General features: G+C 43.5%; 1 protein-coding gene across 1 annotated transcript in view; it reads left to right on the top strand.

The window, feature by feature from the left end:
* The window catches only part of prlhr2a (prolactin releasing hormone receptor 2a), a 24,672-nt gene extending 2,861 nt beyond the window's left edge, over window positions 1-21,811 (top strand). The window contains exons 2-3 of the mRNA XM_061907270.1: window positions 114-588; window positions 21,175-21,811. Of these exons, the coding sequence (XP_061763254.1) occupies window positions 114-588; window positions 21,175-21,811 (1,112 nt within the window). The remainder of the gene's footprint in view (window positions 1-113; window positions 589-21,174) is intronic.
* The last annotated feature ends 1,428 nt before the right edge of the window (window positions 21,812-23,239 follow it).

The raw sequence follows: 23,239 nt of genomic DNA on the forward strand, positions 1-23,239 counted from the left end.
ATGTATTTAATCATGATATAGGGTAATCGTGGTAAGCATGCAGCAATGGATGATCATAGCACTTACCAGTCAGTCTTTAGGGAGCATCTTTAGACAGCCTACTCTCCCACCAGGTGGACCTCAGCCCGAAGAGATGGAAGATTACAGCAGCGGCTGTGACACAGAGCTGGCGTCAGCACCCGTGACCCACCAGGAGAACGATACAGGCACCATCTTTGAGGTGGCGCTCCACAACGTCTCCTCCGAGCGTAACCCCCAGTTTGAGGGCGTGGAGCTTCTGCAGTCCTTCAGGCTGCTCATCATCCCCTGCTACGCCCTGGTGGCCCTGGTGGGCGTCTTCGGCAACTACCTGCTCCTGTACGTCATCTGCCGCACCCGCAAGATGCACAACGTCACCAACTTTTTCATTGGGAACCTGGCCTTCTCCGACATGCTGATGTGCGCCACGTGCGTCCCCTTCACCCTGGCATACGCATTTAACCCCCGCGGGTGGGTGTTCGGCCGCTTCATGTGCTACCTGGTGTACCTCATCCAGCCGGTGACGGTCTACGTGTCCGTCTTCACCCTCACCGCCATCGGGGTGGACAGGTGAGTCCTTGAAAAATAATTGCACTTTACATGGCGGCAAAGATGGGAGGCTTTCAGCTTGCAGCTATTTTTGTAAGACGAGCACATGATTTCACGCCTTATGAAAGTACAGTATTTATCCGGCACAGGAATTGGCTTCAAATTGCTGTGTTGGATGTAAAAACATAATGTTCTTTCTCACTGACATATGGGGTTCAAACGGCACACTGGAAATGTGCAGTGTTTTATACTCACGATGTATTATAAAGCCCATCCATCCACCCATCCATCCAACCATCCATCCAGCCGTCCATCCATCCATCCATCCATCCATCTTCTTCTGCTTATCCGAGGTTGGGTCGCGGGGGAAGCAGCCTAAGCAGGTAAGCCCAGACTTCCCTCTCTCTAGCCGGGAGACATAGTCTTCCCAACATGTCCTGGGTCTTCCCCGTGGCCTCCTACCAGTTGGACGTGCCCTAAACACCTCCCTAGGGAGGCGTTCGGGTGGCATCCTGACCAGATGCCCGAACCACCTCATCTGGCTCCTCTCGATGTGGAGGAGCAGTGGCTTTACTTTGAGCTCCTCCCGGATGACAGAGCTTCTCACCCTATCTCTAAGGGAGAGCCCCGCCACACGGTGGAAGAAACTCATTTTGGCCGCTTGTACCCGTGATCTTGTCCTTTCGGTCATGACCCAAAGCTCATGACCATAGGTGAGGATGGGAACGTAGATCGACCGGTAAATTGAGAGCTTTACCTTCCGGCTCAGCTCCTTCTTCACCACAACGGATCGGTACAACGTCCGCATTACTGAAGACGCCGCACCGATCCGCCTGTCGATCTCACGATCCACTCTTCCCCCACTCGTGAACAAGACTCCTAGGTACTTAAACTCCTCCACTTGGGGCAGGGTCTCCTACCCAACCCGGAGATGTATTATAAAGCCAACATTTTATTATTTGTTTCCTTTTCCTTTTTGTGCTGCATATTTCCATTATTATCATGATGAGCTTGGCGGCCCGTAGTTAGGTAGGTGGATGGGACACAAGAGTGAGTACACTCAGACTCTTCTTTTAACGGGCAAATAACGTGTCCTTTAGTTACCGATGAGCCGCAAGAGGGAAAATAACGAGCAGAAATGTACAAAGAAAGGGTACCCATGAGAAGTTGTCTCCTGACAATACTATTTTTGCCGTAAGCTTTGTGAGCAAATACCTGCTGCTATCCTGGAAGGTAGAGCCTCACTTCCGTATCAAAATTACAGTTAAAGTGGAACTGCACATCTTTGGAATATAGCCTGTCGTTCACAATCATTATGAGGGACAAATAGACGAAATGTTCTTGGTTTTTTTTGCGTTCTACCATGTACAGTTGGCTCGTTCTAGGTGGCTAACAATGCAGCGAATGGGATCAATCAATTCTTCCTCTAAATCACTTTAAAGGCCTACTAAAATGAGATGTTCTTATTTAAACGGGGATAGCAGGTCCATTCTATGTGTCATACTTGATCATTTTGCAATAATGCCATATTTTTGCTGAAAGGATTTAGTAGAGAACATCGACGATAAAGTTCGCAACTTTTGGTCGTTAATAAAAAAGCCTTGCCCGTACCGAAAGTAGAAGCCGATGTGCTCGTGACGTCACCGGTGTGAGGGCTCCTCACATCCGCACATTGTTTACAATCGTGGCCACCAGCAGCGAGAGCGATTCGGACCGAGAAAGCGACAATTTCCCCATTAATTGGAGCGAGGATGAAAGATTTGTGGATGAGGATAGTGAGAGTGAAGGACTAGAAGAAAAAAAAGGAAGAAAAAAAAAGGCGAGGGCAGTGGGAGCAATTCAGATGTTATTAGACACATTTACTAGGATAATTCTGGAAAATCCCTTATCTGATTATTGTGTTACTAGTGTTTTAGTGAGATTATAAAGTCATACCTGAAAGTCGGAGGGGTGTGGTGACCGACAGTGTCTCTGAGTGAAGCCATGGAGGAGCCAAGAAAGTCGCAGCTGCCTCTTTGACAGCTGCTGCAGGAAGAACGACACAAGCTCCGCTCATGTTTACGGTAAGAGCCAACTTATTACCACAATTTTCTCACCGAAACCTGCCGGTTGACATGTGGTAGAGAAACAGGTTCACTGTTCCATATCAAAGCTTCACAACAAACAAAGAAACACCGGCTGTGTTTGTGTTGCTACAGCCGGTCGAAATCCACCGCTTTCCAACAAATACATTCTTCTTTGTAGTCTCCATTATTAATTGAACAAATTGCAAAAGATTCAACAACACAGATGTCCAGAATACTGTGTAATTATGCGATTAAATCCGACAACTTTTAGCCGTGAGTGGTGTTGGGATAAAATGTCGGCTACAACCAATAACGTCACAAGCACGCGTCAACATAAGCGTCATCATTATTGGCATGTGTTGCAATTTTAATATTTCATCATTGATATATAAACTATCAGACTGCGTGGATTACAAAAACGACAACAATACTCAATGTACGTTCCGCAACCCGTATAATAACCAAGCTGTAGCTGATTTGTTATTGTAGTAGCGAACACTGAGGAACTCATTTTCTAGTAATTTTCGTAGTAACACATCGGCGTGCTTCAGTATTAGCCATAAAAGCTAACGATGGCAAGAAAAAAAGCTAGTTTCTACAAAAATACGAAACACTTTTCCATTTGTAATAGACACCACTGTGATACAACACCAATCTGTACTGACTGAAAAACATGAACAATCATATTACAGCATCTGTAAAGTATTAGCCCACATTTCACGTTTTGTTTGTACACGGCTGAGCTAGCCAGATAGCCTATGTACTGTAGTTGTACTAACACACATAGCGAGCTCCGTGTACAATGCTCGATATTAAAGTGACTCCCTCAATGGACAGTTGTTTGCCTGGTCCACCTGACAGGGGAAGTTTAATCTTCATTAGAATAAATTCTGATGAAGATTAAATCCTTTTAGCGGCTCTCATTGGTTTTCTAATTAAGGCCTTGACTTGGATTGTTGATTGCACCATGCACCAAATTGCTACATTTTATACCCAAAAAAAAACAAAGTGCAGCACATGGATTGTGTAATAACTTTTTGCAATATCCATCCATCTTCTTCCGCTTATCCCAGATTGGGTCGCGGGGCAACAGTCTAAGCAGGGAAGCCCGGACTTTCCTCTCCCCAGCCACTCTGTCCAGCTTTTCTCGGGGATCCCGAGGCGTTCCCAGGCCAGCCGGGAGACATAGTCTTCCCATTGTGTCCTGGGTCTTCCCCGTGGCAGTTGGACGTGCCCTAAACACCTCCCTAGGGAGGCGTTCGGGTGGCACCCTGACCAAATGCCTGAACCACCTCATCTGGCTCCTCTCGATGTGGAGGAGCAGCGGCTTTACTTTGAGCTTATCCCAGATGGCAGAGCTTGTCACCCTATCTCTAAGGAAGAGCCCTGCCCCCCGGCGGAGGAAACTCATTTCGACTGCTTCTACCCGTGATCTTTTCTTTTCTGTCATGACCCAAAGCTCATGACCATAGGTGAGGATGAGAATGTAAATCGACCGGTAAATTGATTGTTTTGCCTTCCGGCTCACCGCCTTCTTCACCACAATGGATCAATACAGCGTCCGCATTACTGAAGACACCACACTAATTAGCCTGTCGATCTCACGAGCCACTATTCCCTCACTCGTGAACAAGACTCCTAGGTACTTGAACTCCTCCACTTGGGGCAGGGTCTCGTCCCCAACCCGGAGATCACACTCCACCCTTTTCCGGGCGATAACCATGGACTCGGACTTGGAGGTGGTGATTCTCATTCCAATTTATTTTACACTCGGCTGCGAACCGATCCAGTGAGAGCTGAAAATCCTGGCCAGATGAAGCCATCAGGACCACATTCTCTGCAAAAAACAGAGACCTAATCCTGCAACCACCAAACAGAACCCCCTTAACACCTTGACTGCGCCTAGAAATGTTGTCGATAAAAGTTATGAACAGAATCGGTGACAAAGGACAGCCTTGGCGGAGTCTAACCCTCACTGGAAACGTGTCCGACTTACTGCCGGCAATGCAGACCAAGCTGTGACTCTGATCTTACAGGGAGCGAACCGCCACACTCAGACAGTCCGATACCCCACTTCCCGAGGGACACGGTCGAATGCCTTCTCCAAGTCCACAAAGCACCTGTAGACTGGTTGGGCAAACTCCCATGCACCCTCAAGGACCCTGTTGAGAGTATAGAGCTGGTCCACAGTTCTACGACCAGGACGAAAACCACACTGTTCCTCCTGAATCCGAGATTCGACTATCTGGCAAAGCCTCCTCTCCAGTACACCTGAATAAACCTTACCGGGAAGGCTGAGGAGTGTGATCCCACAATAGTTGGAACACACCCTTCGGTTCCCCTTCTTAAAGAGAGGAACCACCACCCCAGTCTGGCAATCCAGAGGTACCGCCCCCAATGTCCACGCAATGCTGCAGAGTCTTGTCAACAAAGACAGCCCTACAGCATCCAGAGCCTTAAGGAACTCCGGCCGGGTCTCATCCACCCCCGGGGCCTTGCAACCGAGGAGCTTTTTAACTACCTCAGCAACCTCAGCCCCAGAAATAGGAGAGCCCACAAAAGATTCCCCAGGCATAGCTCGGTTGGTAGAGCGGCCGTGCCAGAAAACTTGAGGGTTGCAGGTTCGATCCCCGCTTCCGCCTCTTAGTCGATGCCGTTGTGTCCTTGGGCAAGACGCTTTACCCACCTGCTCCCAGTGCCACCCACACTTGTTTAATTGTAACTTAGATATTGGGTTTCACTATGTAAAGCGCTTTGAGTCACTTGAGGAAAAAGCGCTATATAAATATAATTCATTTCACTTCACTTCACTGCTTCCTTATAGGAAGACATGTTGGTGGGATTGAGGAGGTCTTCGAAGTATTCCCTCCACCGATCCACAAAATCTGCAGTCGATGTTAGTAGAACACCTTCCGCACCACACACAACGTTGACAGTGCACTGCTTCCCCTTCCGGAGGCAGCGGATGGTGGTCCAGAATCGCTTCGAAGCCGTCCGGAAGTCGTTTTCCATGGCTTCCCCGAACTCCTCCTATGTCCAAGTTTTCGTCTCCGCGACCGCTGAAGTTGCTGGGGTTTCGGTACCTGTCCTATGAACCAAAAGAACCTGATAGGACTCCTTCTTCAGCTTGACGGCTTCCCTCACCGCCGGTGTCCACCAACGGGTTTTAGGATTACCGCCACGACAGACACCAACTACCTTGCGGTCACAGCTCCAATCAACCGCCTCGACAATAGAGGTGCGGAACACGGTCCACTCGGACTCAATATCCAGCACCTCCCTCATGACATGTTCAAAGTTCTTACGGAGGTGGGAATTGAAACTCACTCTGACAGGAGACTCTGCCAGACGTTCCCAGCAGAGCCTCACAATGGGTTTGGGCCTGCCAGGTCTGTCCGGCATCCTCCCCCACCATCGCAGCCAACTCGCCACCAGGTGGTGATCGGTAGAAAGCTACGCCCCTCTCTTCACCCGAGTGTCCAAAACATGACACCGCAAATCCGATGACACAACTACAAAGTTGATCATGAAACTGCGGTCGAGGGTGTCCTGGTGCCAAGTGCACATATGGACACCCTTATGTTTGAACATGGTTTTTGTTATGGACAATCTGTGACGAGCACAAAAGTCCAATAACAAAACACCACTCGGGTTCAGATCCGGACGGCCATTCCACCCAATCACGCCTCTCCAGGTTTCACTGTCGTTACCAACATGAGCTTTGAAGTCCCCCAGTAGGATAAGGGAAGCACTTTCCAGTACTCCCTCGAGTGTACCCAAAAAGGGTGGGTACTCTAAACTGCTGTTTGGTGCGTAAACACAAACAGCAATCAGGACCACGCCGTGCCCCCCACCCGAAGGCGGAGGGAGGCTACCCTCTCGTCTACTGGGTTGTACTCCAACGTGCAGGCTTTGAGCCGGGGGGAAACAAGAATTGCTACCCCAGCTCGTTGCGTCTCACTGCCGGCAATGTTAGAGTGGAAGAGAGTCCAGCCCCTCTCGAGAGGACTGGTTCCAAAGCCTTTGATGTGCGTAGAGGTGAGTCCGACTAAATCAAGCCGTAACTCTTCTATCTCGCGCACTAGCTCAGGCTCCTTCCCCCCCAGCGAGGTGACATTCCACGATCCAAGAGCTAGCTTATGTAGCCGAGGATCGGACCGCCAAGTGCCCTGCCTTTGGCTTCCGCCCAGCTAAGAATGCACTTGACCTCTATGGCCCCTCCCATGAGTGATGAGCCCATTGGAGGGATGACCCACGTTGCCTCTTTGGGCTGTGCCTGGCCGGGCCCCATGGGAACAGGCCCGGCCACCAGGCGCTCGCCATTGTGCCCCAACTCCGGGCCTGGCTCCAGAGAGGGGCCCCGGTGACCCGCGTCCGGGCGAGGGAAATCTGAGTTCATTTTGTTGTAATTCCTTAGATGTCTTCGAGCTGCTCTTTGTCTGATCCCTCACCTATGACCTATTTGTCTTGGGAGACCCTACCAGGGGCATGAAAGCCCCCGGACGACATAGCTCCTAGGATCATTGGGACACGCAAACTCCTCTACCACTCAGAGAGGAGACTTTTTGCAGTATGTAAAACGTTATTACAAAATGTGTCAAGGTTATGTGGGCTCTGAACCGAGGATGTCGTTGTGGCTTGTGCAGCCTTCTGAGACACTTGTGATTTAAGGCTTTATAAATAAACATTGATTGATTGATTGAAGGTTTATTACTAATAATAATAATAATTATAATGGATTAGATTTATATCGCGCTTTCCTATTGTTAGATACTCAAAGCGCTCACTGAGAAGTGGGAACCCATCATTAATTCACACCTGGTGGTGGTAAGCTACATTTGTAGCCACAGCTGCCCTGGGGTAGACTGACGGAAGTGTGGCTGCCAGTTTGCGCCTACGGCCCCTCCGACCACCACCAAACATTCACTCATCATTCATTCACCGGTGTGAGCGGCACCGGGGGCAAGGGTGAAGTGTCCTGCCCAAAGACACAACGGCAGCGACTTTTTGGATGTTAATAGGTGGGAAGCGAACCTGCAACCCTCAGGTTTCTGGCACGGCCGCTCTACCCACTACGCCATGCCGCCCCTAAATACTGCAGACTGTTAGAAAATGTGACGTTATTACATAAGGTAAAAGTTATTAACCCTATTAAATATTACACCATAATTACATTGTTACAGGCCATAAGCATAACACCAACTAATGATGGAAATGTAGGTCATTTTTTTGCATTTACCTTAAAAATCATAACAGTTAGCCCTTAACAGAAAAAAAACACAAAAACATTGTTTCTTACATGCAATTTGAAGCCATTTGTTTTGCCAGATAAAAACAGTAGCGCAAAATATTATACACAATTAGCTCTTGCCTCAAAACATTTTAAGTTGGGGCACTCTGAATGTAGCTCCTTACGCTATTATCGTGAAGCCAAAATACAGGAATTTTCTATTTTTTTGTAAAACGGGCGGTTATTGACTCCTTCTTGCTGTACACACCATCCACGCCGACATGCCGTGAGAACTAACAAAATACAGAACTATACTAGACCGACCATATGTCCTTTTTCCTCGGACATGTCCTCTTTTGCGGGGCTGTCCGGGTGGAGTTTCTGAAATGCCTCAAATGTCCGGCATTTTGAGTTAGGGTTGCGTGTACGTTCAGGGTGAAGAAGGGGTTAAAAACAAAACAAATTGTGAAGGTGTGCCAAGCAGCAGCATTTGTGAGGGAGGGGCAGAGACAGAGAGAGCGAGAGAGTTGTGATAAATGCGCATGCGTCGCCAGGCTCTGCTTTTTATCAATAGATTTATCAGATTTAATTATTTATTATCTATAGAAGCAGTGTCAAAAGTGTGCCCCGGAGGCCATTTGCGGCCCACAGCTAATTTTTAAAGGCCGGCGGCATATTCAAAAATACTAATAAAAAAAACAAAAACATAACAAAAGTGAAATAAAAAAGCTTAAAGGTTGAAATGTAATTTAGAAAAAGGTGCGATGTTGACTAATAAAACAAAGCTGATTTTTTTCTTTCAAACTGTCATTGCTCAAAACATAATATTGAATCAAAATCAATGTTATTATGAAATATTGACCTTTCCAAGGTTCTAATTACGTCACATCAAATATTCCACTAAGAAAAATATTTTTGGTGGAAGATTTTGCATATTTTGTGTGTTTGCCATTAAAAACATAGTTTTGTTTGACAAAAAACAACATACAAAAAACTAAAACATTTTTAAATGAGGGATAGATCTGAAGTTTATATAGACTCTAGAGCAGGGGTCCCCAAACTTTTTGACTCGGGGGCCGCATTGGGTTAGAACAATTTGGCCGGGGGCCGGGCTGTGTATATATATATATATATATATATATATATATATATATATATATATATATATATATATATTAATGTATTTATTAACATGCACACGCATACACAAGTCTCCAAAACGTAAACCACCATGTGGCTACAACAAAAAAAAAACAAAGGAAAATATAAAAAGTGATACTGTTTTTATAGTATGTATATATATATATATTTTTTTTTTTTTATAAATATATATATATATATATATAACAAGAAATAAGTACATAAATTATATATTATATATATATATATAATTTATTTATTTATTTCTTGTGCACTAATTGACTGAAAGAGCGCGCACTTGCCGCTAATGATGTCACATTATTGATGAGATGAGAAAATGCATTTTTTGACACTATGATTTTCGTGTTTTTTTGTTGTTTTTGTCTTTTGCTTTTTTAGAAGTATGTAGAAATAAATGTCTCTCTCTTTAATATTGTTATATGTGAAATTATTAACACATTACCGTAAAATATCAAATAATATTATTTAGCTCATTCACGTAAGAGACTTGACGTATAAGATTTCATGGGATTTAGCAATTAGGAGTGACAGATTGTTTGGTAAACGTATAGCATGTTCTATATGTTCTAGTTATTTGAATGACTCTTACCATAATATGTTACGTTAACATACCAGGCACCTTCTCAGTTGGTTATTTATGTGTCATATAACGTACACTTATTCAGCCTGTTGTTCACTATTCTTTATTTATTTTAAATTGCCTTTCAAATGTATATTCTTGGTATTGGGTTTTATCAAATAAATGTCCCCCAAAAATGCGACTTATACTCCAGTGCGACTTATATATGTTTTTTCCCTTCTTTATTTTGCATTTTCGGCAGGTGCGACTTATACTCCGGAGCGACTTATACTCCGAAAAAACACGGTATTTGGACATTAAGGGAACACATTCTAAGTAACAAAGACTTAATTTAGAGTTATTTGGTTAGGGTTAGTAATGGTGAATATAGTAGCGGCTGGCTACGGGGTGTTAGCCAATGACTTTGGCTGGGGGGCGGGACTTCCGGGAGAGATAGGGAAGTGACGTTGTTGATAGGAAGTGAGAGTTGGAGTTTTGCCGGGAAAGCGGTTGTGTGGTTGAATTACATCTTGTGCAATAAAGACAAGACAAACAAAGAAGTCGTATGAGCCTACATCATACTTGCCAACCCTCCCGAAATTCAGCGCCTCTCCCGAAAATCTGCTGGGACAAATTTTCTCCTGAAAATCTCCCGAAATTAAGGCGGAGCTGGAAGCCACACCCCCTCCAGCTCCATGCGGACCCGAGTGACGTGTCCACAGCCTGTTTTCACGTCCGCTTTCCCACAATATGAACAGAGTGCCTGCCCAATGACGTTATAACTGTAGAATGATCGAGGGCGAGTTCTTGGTTTCTTATGTGGGTTTATTATTAGGCAGTCTCATTAACGTCATCCCAGCGCGGTAATAACACACAACAACAGCAGTCACGTTTTCCCCTACCGTAAAGCAGTTTGTCTGCCGTAAACAGCAATGTTGTGACACTCTTAAACAGGACAGTACTGCCATCTACTGTGCATGCAAATGTGACAATAACATTTACGACTTTTAGAGCAGTGGTTCTCAACCTTTTTTCAGAGATGTACCCCCGTGAACATTTTTTTAATTCCAGTACCCCCTAATCAGAGCAAAGCATTTTTGGTTGAAAAAAAAAAGATAAAGAAATAAAATACTGCACTATGTCATCAGTTTCTGATTTATCAAATTGTAAAACAGTGCATAATATAGCTAATTTGTAGTGGTCTTTCTTGAACTATTTGGAAAAAAAGATATAAAATAACTAAAAACTTGTTGAAAAATAAACAAGTGATTCAATTATAAATAAATGTATTTATAATTGAATCACCTGTTTCTACACATACTGCGATGAGGTGGCGACTTGTCCAGGGTGTACGCCACCTTCCGCCCGATTGTAGCTGAGATAGGCACCAGCGCCCCCCGTGACCCCAAAGGGAATAAGCGGCAGAAATGGATGGATGGATAGCTGTAAATATACTCCTCCTCTCTTAACCACGCCCCCAACCACACCCCTCGCCCAACCCCTGACCATGCCCCCCACCTCCCGAAATCTGAGGTTTCAAGGTTGGCAAGTATGGCCTACATTCCTGGGATTATTACAATATCTTCCCCATACTAAAGTGTTACCGGCTTACTGGTTGTATGATAAGGCCATGCACAATAAGGCATTAATAAGTACTTAATAATGACAAACTAAGAGCCATTTTGTTACTAATTTGGATGTTAATTAATGGTGAACATTTTCCCTATACTAAAGTGTTAGGGTTTTTTTTCCCCTTGGCCTCAGTCTGGACCCCTTTCCAGGGCCCTGGCTCTGACTGAATATTCCCCCCCAGCATTTACCTGTTTCTCACCTTCTGTCTAGGGCAGGGGTGTCCAAACTTTTTCAACAGAGGGCCGCACACGGAAAAATGTAAGCATGCGGGGGCCATTTTAAAAAAAAATATTTTCAAAACATGACAAAATATATGGATTTTTTTTTAGTCCTTAGGGTTCCTGGGGAGAATAGAGGTCACTAAAATGTTAAAAATAAGTCAAATTATTATTATTATTTTTATTTAATGCTTGGGGCTTCACGGTGGCAGAGGGGTTAGTGCGTCTGCCTCACAATACGAAGGTCCTGCAGTCCTGGGTTCAAATCCAGGCTCGGGATCTTTCTGTGTGGAGTTTGCATGTTCTCCCCGTGAATGCGTGGGTTCCCTCCGGGTACTCCGGCTTCCTCCCACTTCCAAAGACATGCAGCTGGGGATAAGTTGATTGGCAACACTAAATTGGCCCTAGTGTGTGAATGTGAGTGTGAATGTTGTCTGTGTATCTGTGTTGGCCCTGCGATGAGGTGGCGACTTGTCCAGGGTGTACCCCGCCTTCCGCCCGATTGTAGCTGAGATAGGCGCCAGCGCCCCCCGCGACCCCGAAAGGGAATAAGCGGTAGAAAATGGATGGATGGATGGCTTACAGTATATCTCTATATCAACTTAAGGTTGATATAAAGTAAAACCAATAAGGTTTTATGCCTTTTCTGTCAAAAACAACTTTGTTTTCTTCAGTAAAAATGAAATATGCGGTATTTAGATAGATAATACTTTGATTCCTTCAGGAGAGCTCCTTTATTTAGCAATTAAAGCCCTCAAAGATCAATAATGCAGGACACCATTGATTTTAATTATTTAATATTTTGTATTAATCACAGTGAAAAGTTAAATAAAATCCTACTAAATATATTTGAGATCCGAAAAGTTCCCCACTCATAAAGTGATGCATTTTATTAGTTTGTTTTTTTTTAGGGTCCGCCCTGCAATGGCAAAGGACATCCATGTCCTTTGCCATGCAAGGACCCTATTGAATCTGCTGCGTTTATTATTAGGGTCCGCCCTGCCAGCAAAGGACTCTGTCCTTTGCCATGGCAAGGACCCTATTGAATCTGTAGCGTTTTATTATTATTCTTTCTTTCTTCCGCACCGATACTCGCATATGCGCTGTATTTTGACCCACTGACCATGCCTCAAAGCACACCAAATTTGACACACGCGTCGGTGAGGAGTTTCTTCCCAACATATTAGGGAGCCGAACCAGAAAAATCAAAATTGCGCGATAGCGCCCCCTAGGAAAAGACAAAAAATGGATTGCTTGTAACTTCCGGTAGGAATGTCGTAGAGACATGAAACAAAATCCACTATGTAGAACTGACCTAGACCTAAATTCCCCATTAGAAAGTCCTATACCTAAAATCAACAGAAATTTTGCAAAACCCTTTCAAAGCAAAATTTTCGCTAAAAATGCTATTTTTGCCTCTTTGAGCTGTAATTTGACCCCCTTAAAATGCTTCAAAACTCACCAAACTTGGCAGACACATCAGGACTGGCAGAAATTGTGATCTAATGAAAAAAAATAATTCTAAAACTCAAAATTGCGCTCTACAACATTTTTGGAATGAAACATAGAAAAAACTGCTTCTAGGAAGAAAACACAGACAAAACTGCTTGTAACTTCCGGTAGGAATGTCGGAAAGACATGAAACAAAAACTTCTATGTAGGTCTTACTTAGACCTACATTTTAATAATTGACAGCTAGCAGAAAAAATCAACAGGAAGTTGGCAATTACCCCTTCAAAATAAAAGTTTTGTGAAAAAACGTCACCTTTCTTCAAAAGTTATCTCCTCTGAGCGCGTTTGTCGTTTCGGCTTCAAACTCGCTCAGGAGAGAGTTTGGACCCTTCTGAATAAAAGTGTAGATCAAAGTTTTGATAAGTTTTAAGGTTTTGATTTTACGCGCCTTCAAAGACGCCTTGCGCAAAGTTTCCTAAAAAATGTCATTTTTGCCTCTTTGAGCTGTAATTTGACCCCCTTAAAATGTTTCAAAACTCACCAAACTTGGCACACACATCAGGACTGGCAACAATTGCGAGCTAATAAAAAAACCAAACCCCAAAACTCAAAATTGTGCTCTAGCGCCCCCTAGGAATACAACACAGACAAACTGCTTCTAGGAAGAAAACAAAGACAAAACTGCTTGTAACTTCCGGTAGGAATGTCGTAGAGACATGAAACAAAAACCACTATGTAGGTCTGACTTAGACCTACATTTGAATAATTGACATGCTTTGGCAAAAATCAACAGGAAGCTTGATATTTTCACTTCAATACAACAACTGCATTACTTTCACAATGCATTAAATAGTGTCACCAAGGCATCTCCTGCCGTGGGGCTCGGGGACAGCAACCCAAGGCGCGCTCGCACCTTCGCACCCTAATTTGACCCCCTTAACATGCTTCAAAACTCACCAAAATTGACACACACATCGGTATGGAGCGGCAGACCAACTTATTAAGCAACCAAACCCCAAAAATTAAAATTGCGCGCTAACGCCCCCTAGGAAGAGACAAAAAACAGACTGCTTGTAACTTCCGTTAGGAATGTCGTAGAGACATGAAACAAAAACCTCTGTGTAGGTCTGACTAAGACCTACATTTCCAATAAAAAACGTCTATACCCAAAATCAACAGAAATTTTGCAAAAACTCATTCAAAGCAACATTTTTGAAAAAAAACGCTATTTTTGCCTCTTTGAGTTGTAATTTGACCCCCTTAAAATGCTTCAAAACTCACCAAACTTGGCACACACATCAGGACTGGCAGAAATTGCGATCTAGTGAAAAAACCAAACCTTAAAACTCAAAATTGCGCTCTATTGCAATTTTTGAAAAAAACACAGAAAAACTGCTCCTAGGAAGAGGAAACAGATAAAACTGCTTGTAACTTCTGGTAGGAACGTCGGACAGACATGAAACAAAAACCTCTATGTAGGTCTCACTTAGACCTACATTTTGATAGGTGGCATCTTTCAGTTAAAATCAACAGGAAGTTGGCAATTACCCCTTCAAAATAAAAGTTTTGTAAAAAGCCGTCACCTTTTTCCAGACAAAACTGCTTGTAACTTCTGTTAGGAATGTCGTAGAGACATGAAACAAAGACCTCTATGTTGGTCTGACTAAGATCGGGACTCGGGACACGGCGGCGGCGGCGGCGGCCAACGGCGGACCCGACCAACGCTGCTTGCAGCTTTAATTAGGGTCCGCCCTGCAATGGCAAAGGACATCCATGTCCTTTGCCATGCAAGGACCCTATTGAATCTGTAACGTTTCTTATTATTAGGGTCCGCCCTGCAATGGCAAAGGACATCCATGTCCTTTGCCATGCAAGGACCCTATTGAATCTGCTGCGTTTTATTATTATTCTTTCTTTCTTTCTTTCTTTCTTCCGCACCGTCGCGCCCCAATTTCACCCTCTTAACATATTTCAAAACTCACCAAATTTGACACACACGTCGGTCTTTCATGCCTTCCCAACATATTAGGGAGCCAAACCAGAAAAATCAAAATTGCGCGCTAGCGCCCCCTATGAAAAAAAAAAAACATACTGCTTGTAACTTCCGTTAGGAATGTCGTAGAAACATGAAACGAAAACCTCTGTGTAGGTCTGACTTAGACCTACATTTCATAATAGTATGTTCTCGGGCAAAAATCAACAGAAATTTTGCAAAAACCCATTCAAAGCAAAATTTTTACAAAAAAATGCTATTTTTGCCTCTTTGAGCTGTAATTTGACCCCCTTAAAATGCTTCAAAACTCACCAAACTTGGCAGACACATCAGGACTTGCAGAAATTGCAATCTAATGAAAAAAAAAAAAAAAAAAACTCAAAATTGCGCTCTAGCGCAATTTTTCAATAAAACACAGAAAAAACTGCTTCCAGGAAGAAACCACAGACAAAACTGCTTGTAACTTCCGGTAGGAATGTTGGAAAGACATGAAACAAAAACTTCTATGTAGGTCTCACTTAGACCTACATTTTAATAATTGACAGCTATCAGAAATAATCAACAGGAAGTTGGCAATTACCCCTTCAAAATAAAAGTTTTGTAAAAACCCGTCACCTTTTTCAAATCGAAACTCCTCCCAGTGCGTTTGTCGTTTCGGCTTCAAACTCGCACAGGAGAGAGATTGAGCCCTTTTAAAAAAAGTGGTCGGACAAAGTTGTGATAAGTTTTACGGTTTTGATTTTATGCGCCTTCAAAGAACCTCTGCGCAAATTTTCCAAAAAAATATCATTTTTACCTCTTTGAGCTGTAATTTGACCCCCTTAAAATGCTTCAAAACTCACCAAACTTGGCACACACATCAGGACTGGCAACAATTGCGAGCTAATGAAAAAACCAAACTCCAAAACTCAAAATTGTGCTCTAGCGCCCCCTAGGAATACAACACAGACAATACCCTAATTTGACCACCTTAACATGCTTCAAAACTCACCAAATTTGACACACACATTGGTATGGAGCGGCAGACCAACATATTAGGTAACCAAACCCCAAAAATGAAAATTGCGCGCTAGCGCCCCCTAGGAAGATACAAAAAACAGACTGCTTGTAACTTCCGTTAGGAATGTCGTAGAGACATGAAACAAAAACCTCTGTGTAGGTCTGACTTAGACCTACATTTTGATAATTGGCATCTTTCAGTTAAAATCAACAGGAAGTTGCCAATTACCCCTTCAAAATAAAAGTTTTGTAAAAAGCCGTCACCTTTTTCCAGACAAAACTGCTTGTAACTTCTGTTAGGAATGTCGTAGAGTGATGAAACAAAAACTTCTATGTTGGTCAGACTAAGATCGGGACTCGGGACACGGCGGCGGCGGCGGCGGCCAACGGCGGACCCGACCAACGCTGCTTGCAGCTTTAATTATTATTATTCTTTCTTTCTTTATTCCGCACCGTCGCGCCCCAACATCACCCCCTTAACATGCTTCAAAACTCACCAAACTTGACACACACGTCGGTCTACCGTGACACCACAACATATTAAGTAACCAAACCCCAAAAATGAAAATTGCGCTCTAGCGCCCCCTAAAAGGAAACAAAAAACAGACTGCTTGTAACTTCCGTTAGGAATGTCGTAGAGACATGAAACAAAAACCTCTGTGTAGGGATGACTTAGACCTAAATTCCATAATTGTATCTTCTGGGGCCAAAATCAACAAAAAATTTTCAAAAACCCATTCAAAGCCAAATTTTCACAAAAAATGCAATTTTTGCCTCTTTGAGCTGCAATTTGACCCCCTTAAAATACTTCAAAACTCACCAAACTTGGCAGACACATCAGGACTGGCAGAAATTGCAATCTAATGAAAAAAAAAAAAAAAAAAACTCAAAATTGCGCTGTAGCGCAATTTTTTAATAAAACACAGAAAAAACTGCTTCCAGGAAGAAAACACAGACAAAACTGCTTGTAACTTCCGGTAGGAATGTCGGAAAGACATGAAACAAAAACTTCTAGGTAGGTCTCACTTAGACCTACATTTCGATAATCGACATCCTTCGGCAAAAATCAACAGGAAGTTAAAAATTGCCCCTTCAAAATAAAAGTTTTGTGAAAACCCGTCACCTTTTTCAAATCGAAACTCCTCCCAGTGCGTTTGTCGTTTCGGCTTCAAACTCGCACAGGAGAGAGATTGAACCCTTTTAAAAAAAGTGGTCGAACAAATTTTTGATAAGTTCTCCGGTTTGCATTTGACGCGCCTTCAAAAAACCCCTGCGCAAAGTTTCCTAAAAAATGTCTTTTTTGCCTCTTTAAACTGTAATTTGACCTACTTAAAATGCTTCAAAGTGCAAGTTAAAGCCCTACTATGCCAAGCAAAAGCCATTTATCAACAACATCCAGAATTGTCGATCTGTAATTTCACCCCCTTAACATGCTTCAAAACTCACCAAATTTTACACACATATCAGGACTGGCAAAAACTGCCATCTAATAAAAAAACAAACCCCAAAAATCTAAATTGCGCTTAGCGCCCCCTAGGAAAAAACCCAGACAAAACTGCATGTAACTTCTGTTAGAAATGTGGTAGAGACATGAAATAAAAACCTCTATGTTGGTTTGACTAAGATCGGGACCCGGGACACGGCGGCGGCGGCCAACGGCGGACCCGACCAACGCTGCTTGCAGCTTTAATTATTATTATTATTATTCCGCCGCCTCTTTGAACCTTAATTTGACCCACTGACCATGCTCCAAAACTCACCAAATTTCACACACTCATCAGAACTGGCGAAAATTGCCATCTAATAAAAAAACCAAACCCGAAAAATGAAAAATGCGCTCTAGCGCCCCCTACGAAAATCTAAAAACAGATTGCTCGTAACTTCCGTTAGGAATGTCGTAGAGACATGAAACAAAATCCTCTATGTAGAACTGACCTAGACCTAAATTCCCCATCAGAAACTCCTATACCTAAAATCAACAGAAATTTTGCAAAACCCTTTCAAAGCAAAATTTTCGCCAAAAAACGCTATTTTTGCCTCTTTGAGCTCCAATTTGACCCCCTTAAAATGCTTCAAAACTCACCAAACTTGGCACACACATCAGGACTGGCAGAAATTGTGATCTAATGAAAAAAAAAAAAAAAAAATCTCAAAATTGTGCTCTAGCGCAATTTTTCAATAAAACACAGAAAAAACTGCTTCCAGGAAGAAACCACAGACAAAACTGCTTGTAACTTCGGCTAGGAATGCCGGAAAGACATGAAACAAAAACTTCTATGTAGGTCTCATTAAGACCTACATTTTAGTAATTGACAGCTAGCAGAAATAATCAACAGGAAGTTGGCAATTACCCCTTCAAAATAAAAGTTTTGTAAAAACCCGTCACCTTTTTCAAATCGAAACTCCTCCCAGTGCGTTTGTCGTTTCGGCTTCAAACTCGCACAGGAGAGAGATTGAACCCTTTTAAAAAAAGTGGTCGGACAAAGTTGTGATAAGTTTTAAGGGTTTGATTTTACGCGCGTTCAAAGAACCCCTGCGCAAATTTTCCTAAAAAATGTCATTTTTGCCTCTTTGAGCTGTAATTTGACCCCCTTAAAATGCTTCAAAACTCACCAAACTTGGCACACACATCAGGACTGGCAACAATTGCGAGCTAATGAAAAAACCAAACCCCAAAACTCAAATTTGTGCTCTAGCGCCCCCTAGGAATACAACACAGACAATACCCTAATTTGACCCCCTTAACATGCTTCAAAACTCACCAAATTTGGCACACACATTGGTATGGAGCGGCAGACCAACTTATTAGGTAACCAAACCCCAAAAATAAAAATTGCGCGATAGCGCCCCCTAGGAAGATACAAAAAACAGACTGCTTGTAACTTCCGTTAGGAATGTCGTAGAGACATGAAACAAAAACCTCTGTGTAGGTCTGACTTAGACCTACATTTTGATATTTGGCATCTTTCAGTTAAAATCAACAGGAAGTTGCCAATTACCCCTTCAAAATAAAAGTTTTGTAAAAAGCCGTCACCTTTTTCCAGACAAAACTGCTTGTAAATTCTGTTAGGAATGTCGTAGAGTGATGAAACAAAAACTTCTATGTAGGTCTGACTAAGATCGAGACTCGGGACACGGCGGCGGCGGCGGCGGCCAACGGCGGACCCGACCAACGCTGCTTGCAGCTTTAATTACTTTTAAAACTTAAATTTCAAGACCAACTTCCCATTTATCTGTCGATTTTAAGTTTGAACTATTATTTTGTTTGTTTTATGCTCTTTTGTCAAAACTTTGATGTTTTTATACGGCAACCACATAACATTTGCAATATTTTTTCCACATAAAACAGTTTTAAAGTGATAAGTTTTAAGTAATAATTCATTATAACCTAGATTTTTTTTGTCTTTTTTTAGAGCAATGGAAAAAAAAAAGAAAATAGACAAAAGGAAAAAAAAACACTGCCTGCATGGCAGCTTTGTGTCAACATTGCCACTTTTTCTCATTAGATTTAATAATAACAATAATATATTTTATTTGTAAAAAGCAATTTACGTTGAGCACATAACCTCAAAGTGCCACAGTGTAAAAAAAATAGTAATAATAAAAATAAATAAAATATAAAACTAGAAACAGCCCAATAGCTACAACCAGCATGCATGTCTATAGAAAGGCTTTTTTTTTTAAAAGATGGGTTTTTAAGCCTTTTTTAAAAGCATCCACAGTCTGAGGTGCCCTAAGGTGGTCAGGGAGAGCGTTCCACCGACTGGGAGCAGCGGAGCAGAAAGCCCGGTCTCCCATTGTTTGAAGCTTTGCCCGTGGAGGTTGAGGAGGTTAGCCTGTATGGAGCGGGGGTGTCGTGTGGAGGATTTGGGGGTGAGCAGTTCCTTGAGGTAGAGGGGGGCATTTCCATGGAGGCACTGGTGAGTTAGTAGGGAGATTTTGAATTCAATCCTGAATGGAACAGGAAGCCAGTGAAGGGATTTGAGAGTTGGTGTGATGTGGTCATGTTTCCGCGCTCTCATCAGGATCCTCGCAGCACTATTTTGTATGTACTGCAGCTTCTGGATGTTCTTGCTGGGGATCCTGACAAGAAGATGTCACCTTATTCCACTTTTTTTAAATGCCATTCATCCATTTCCTACCGCTTATTTCCCTTTGGGGTTGCGGGGGGCGCTGGTGCCTATCTCAGCTACAATCGGGCGGAAGGCGAAGTACACTCTGGACAAGTCGCCACCTCATCGCAGACTTTTTTTTTTCTTGTTTTTTTTTATTTTTATTTTTGCATTACTATCAATTTTGCAATTTTTGCAGAATGTGTGGCGGGCCGGTAAACGATTAGCTGCGGGCCGCACTTTGGACACCCCTGGTCTAAGGCAGGGGTCGGGAACCTTTTTGGCCGAGAGAGCCATGAAAGCCAAATATTTTAAAATATATTTCCATGAGAGCCATATAATATTTTTCAACACTGAATACAATTAAATGCGTGCATTTTTAAGTAAGACCAACATTTTTAGAGAATAAGTCTCTTATTCTTTTTAATAACGTTGTTACTGGAGCAGTACATCTCGGATGGTAGAGTGGCCGTGCCAGCAACTTGAGAGTTCCAGGTTCAACCCCCGCCTCCGCCATCCTAGTCACTGCCGTTGAGTCCTTGGGCAAGACACTTTACCCACCTGCTCCCAGTGCGACCCACACTGGTTTAAATGTAACTTAGATATTGGGTTTCACAATGTAAAGCGCTTCGAGTCCCTAGAGAAAAAGCTCTATATAAATATCATTCACTTCACAATATAATTCACTTATTCTAAAGCTAACCAATAATAAATATAATACTTCTTACCATTAATGGGACTTCTTGAACAGGTGCGATAGAAAATGGATGGTTGGATTAAAATGCATGAGAATGTCTTGTCTTTTGAACGTTATTTTAAACACTGTGATTAACAGCGGAATTATTCATTACTTATCGTGTTAAGCAATGTCAGCTAAGATTTATCTGAGAGCCAGATGCAGTCATCAAAAGAGCCACATCCGGCTCTAGAGCCATAGGTTCCCTACCCCTGGTCTAAGGGGTGCCAGAAGTTGGCAGACCCGTCAGCGATCCTGTTCTGTCTCCCTGTAATGTTTGTCTGCTCTTGAATGGGATTGTGCTGAAAATCTTAAATTTGATGAATGAAATATTTCCGATTCTGATATCTAAGTTTCATTTGAAATGTGAGTTGCACTTCACCCGTCAGTGAGGAACTTTTTTTTAAGAAAAGTACCTTGTTGGTCAAGGTCTCTCCTCTTCCCAACAGGTACTACGCCACAGTGCACCCGCTGAAAAAGCGCATCTCCATCCTGGCATGCACCTACTTGCTGTCCGCCATGTGGCTGCTGTCCTGCGCCCTGGTGGCTCCAGCAGTGGCTCACACCTACCACGTGGAGTTCCAAAACGAGGGCTTCATCATCTGCGAGGAGTTCTGGATGGGCCAGGAGAGCGAGCGTCTGGCGTACGCATACAGCACGCTCTTCATCACCTACGTGCTGCCTCTGTCCGCGCTCTGCATCTCCTACCTTTGCATATCCGTCAAACTGAGGAACTGCGTGGTGCCGGGCTACCACACCCAGAGCCAGGCCGAGGCGCAGCGCGTGCGCAAACGCAAGACCTTCCGCCTGGTGAGCCTGGTGGTGGCCGCTTTCGGCATCTGCTGGATGCCCATCAGCGTGTTTAACGTGCTGCGTGACATTGACATCGACCTGATTGATAAGCGCTACTTCCTGCTCATCCAGCTGCTGTGTCACCTGTGCGCCATGAGCTCGTCCTGCTGCAACCCCTTCCTGTACGCCTGGTTCCACGACCGCTTTCGCGCCGAGCTCCGCAAAAAGATCGCGCTCCGCCGTCGTGTCCGCGTTGCCGCCAACAACGGCGCCACCGCCAGCGTGGTGCTTTGAAGGACTCTTAGCGCACATGTGGATTCTAATGACGCTTAGAGGAGGATCACAGTGGGCGTTGAATTCCAGTGAAACTTCGATGTAGGAAATGTATTGGTTCTTCAACGCAGTTTGTATATAGTGAAGCAGTTTCCCAAAAGAAACAATGTAAACATAACCCACGTCTTTAAAACTCATTGTAGCTCAGGGGCCCGCGGCGCCCTTTGGTCTTTAGCTTTTAGGAAATGTGGCCAGCCCATACTTGCCAACCTTGAGACCTCCGATTTCGGGAGGTGGGGGGTGGGTGGCGGGGGCATGGTTAAGAGGGGAGGAGTATATTTACAGCTAGAATTGACCAAGTCAAGTATTTCATATATAAGAGAAATACTTGAATTTATTTACACATATACACACACATAACACTCATCTACTCATTGTTGAGTTAAGGGTTGAATTGTCCATCCTTGTTCTATTCTCTGTCACTATTTTTCTAACCATGCTGAACACCCTCTCTGATGATGCATTCCTGTGTGGCACGCACAAAAGTGCTTTCATCAAATGCACTAGAGTCTGGAATCTTCCATCTCTCCCTAGCATGGCCCAAAACCGGTCAATCTTTGCTTCCTGAGGAAGATCTTCACTGCCACGCACTCGGTAATCCACTACTTTTTCCCGGAGGCTATCCAGGTCCAATCGCAGCTGCGGCTTGGAACTTACAAGCGTATTTCTTCATCTTACTCATCGTCGGCGTCGCCATGGCTGTATCTTTCTCGTTCTGCTTCTTCGTCTCCTTGTTGTGTGCGCAGTTGTGCACTGCACTCTCTAAAAGACGTAGATGTTACTGTCACATATGCATGTACAGTAGATGGCAGTATTGTCCTGTTTAGGAGTGTCACAACATTGCTGTTTACGGCAGACGAACTGCTTTACGTGACTGCTGTTGTTGTGTGTTATTACCGCGCTGGGAGGACGTTAATGAAACTGCCTAACAATAAACCCACATAAGAAACCAAGAACTCTCCCTCGGTCATTCTACGTTTATAACATCATTGGGCAGGCACGCTGTTTATATTGTGAGAAAGCGGACGTGAAAACAGGCTGTCGACACGTCACTCAGGTCCGCATGGAGCTGGAAGGGGCGTGGCCTCCAGCTCCGCCTGAATTTCGTGAGTCTCCCTGAAAATCCGGGAGGGTTGGCAAGTATGGGCCAGCCTGTCCATCGAGTACATAGATGGATGGGCAGATTAATTACAATAAAATGTCAAATTTTTACAAAGTAAAACTGCGTGTATATACAGAGCATCCGGAAAGTATTCACAATGCTTCACATTTTACACAATTTGTTAGAATACATCCATTTTTGTCCTCAAAATTATCCAGACAATACCCCATAATGACAATGTGAAAAGGTTTTTGTTTTTAATTTTTGCAACTTTTAAGAAAAAAAAA

Source organism: Nerophis ophidion, linkage group LG07 (assembly GCF_033978795.1).
Source record: "Nerophis ophidion isolate RoL-2023_Sa linkage group LG07, RoL_Noph_v1.0, whole genome shotgun sequence".
NCBI classification, from domain to species: domain Eukaryota; kingdom Metazoa; phylum Chordata; class Actinopteri; order Syngnathiformes; family Syngnathidae; genus Nerophis; species Nerophis ophidion.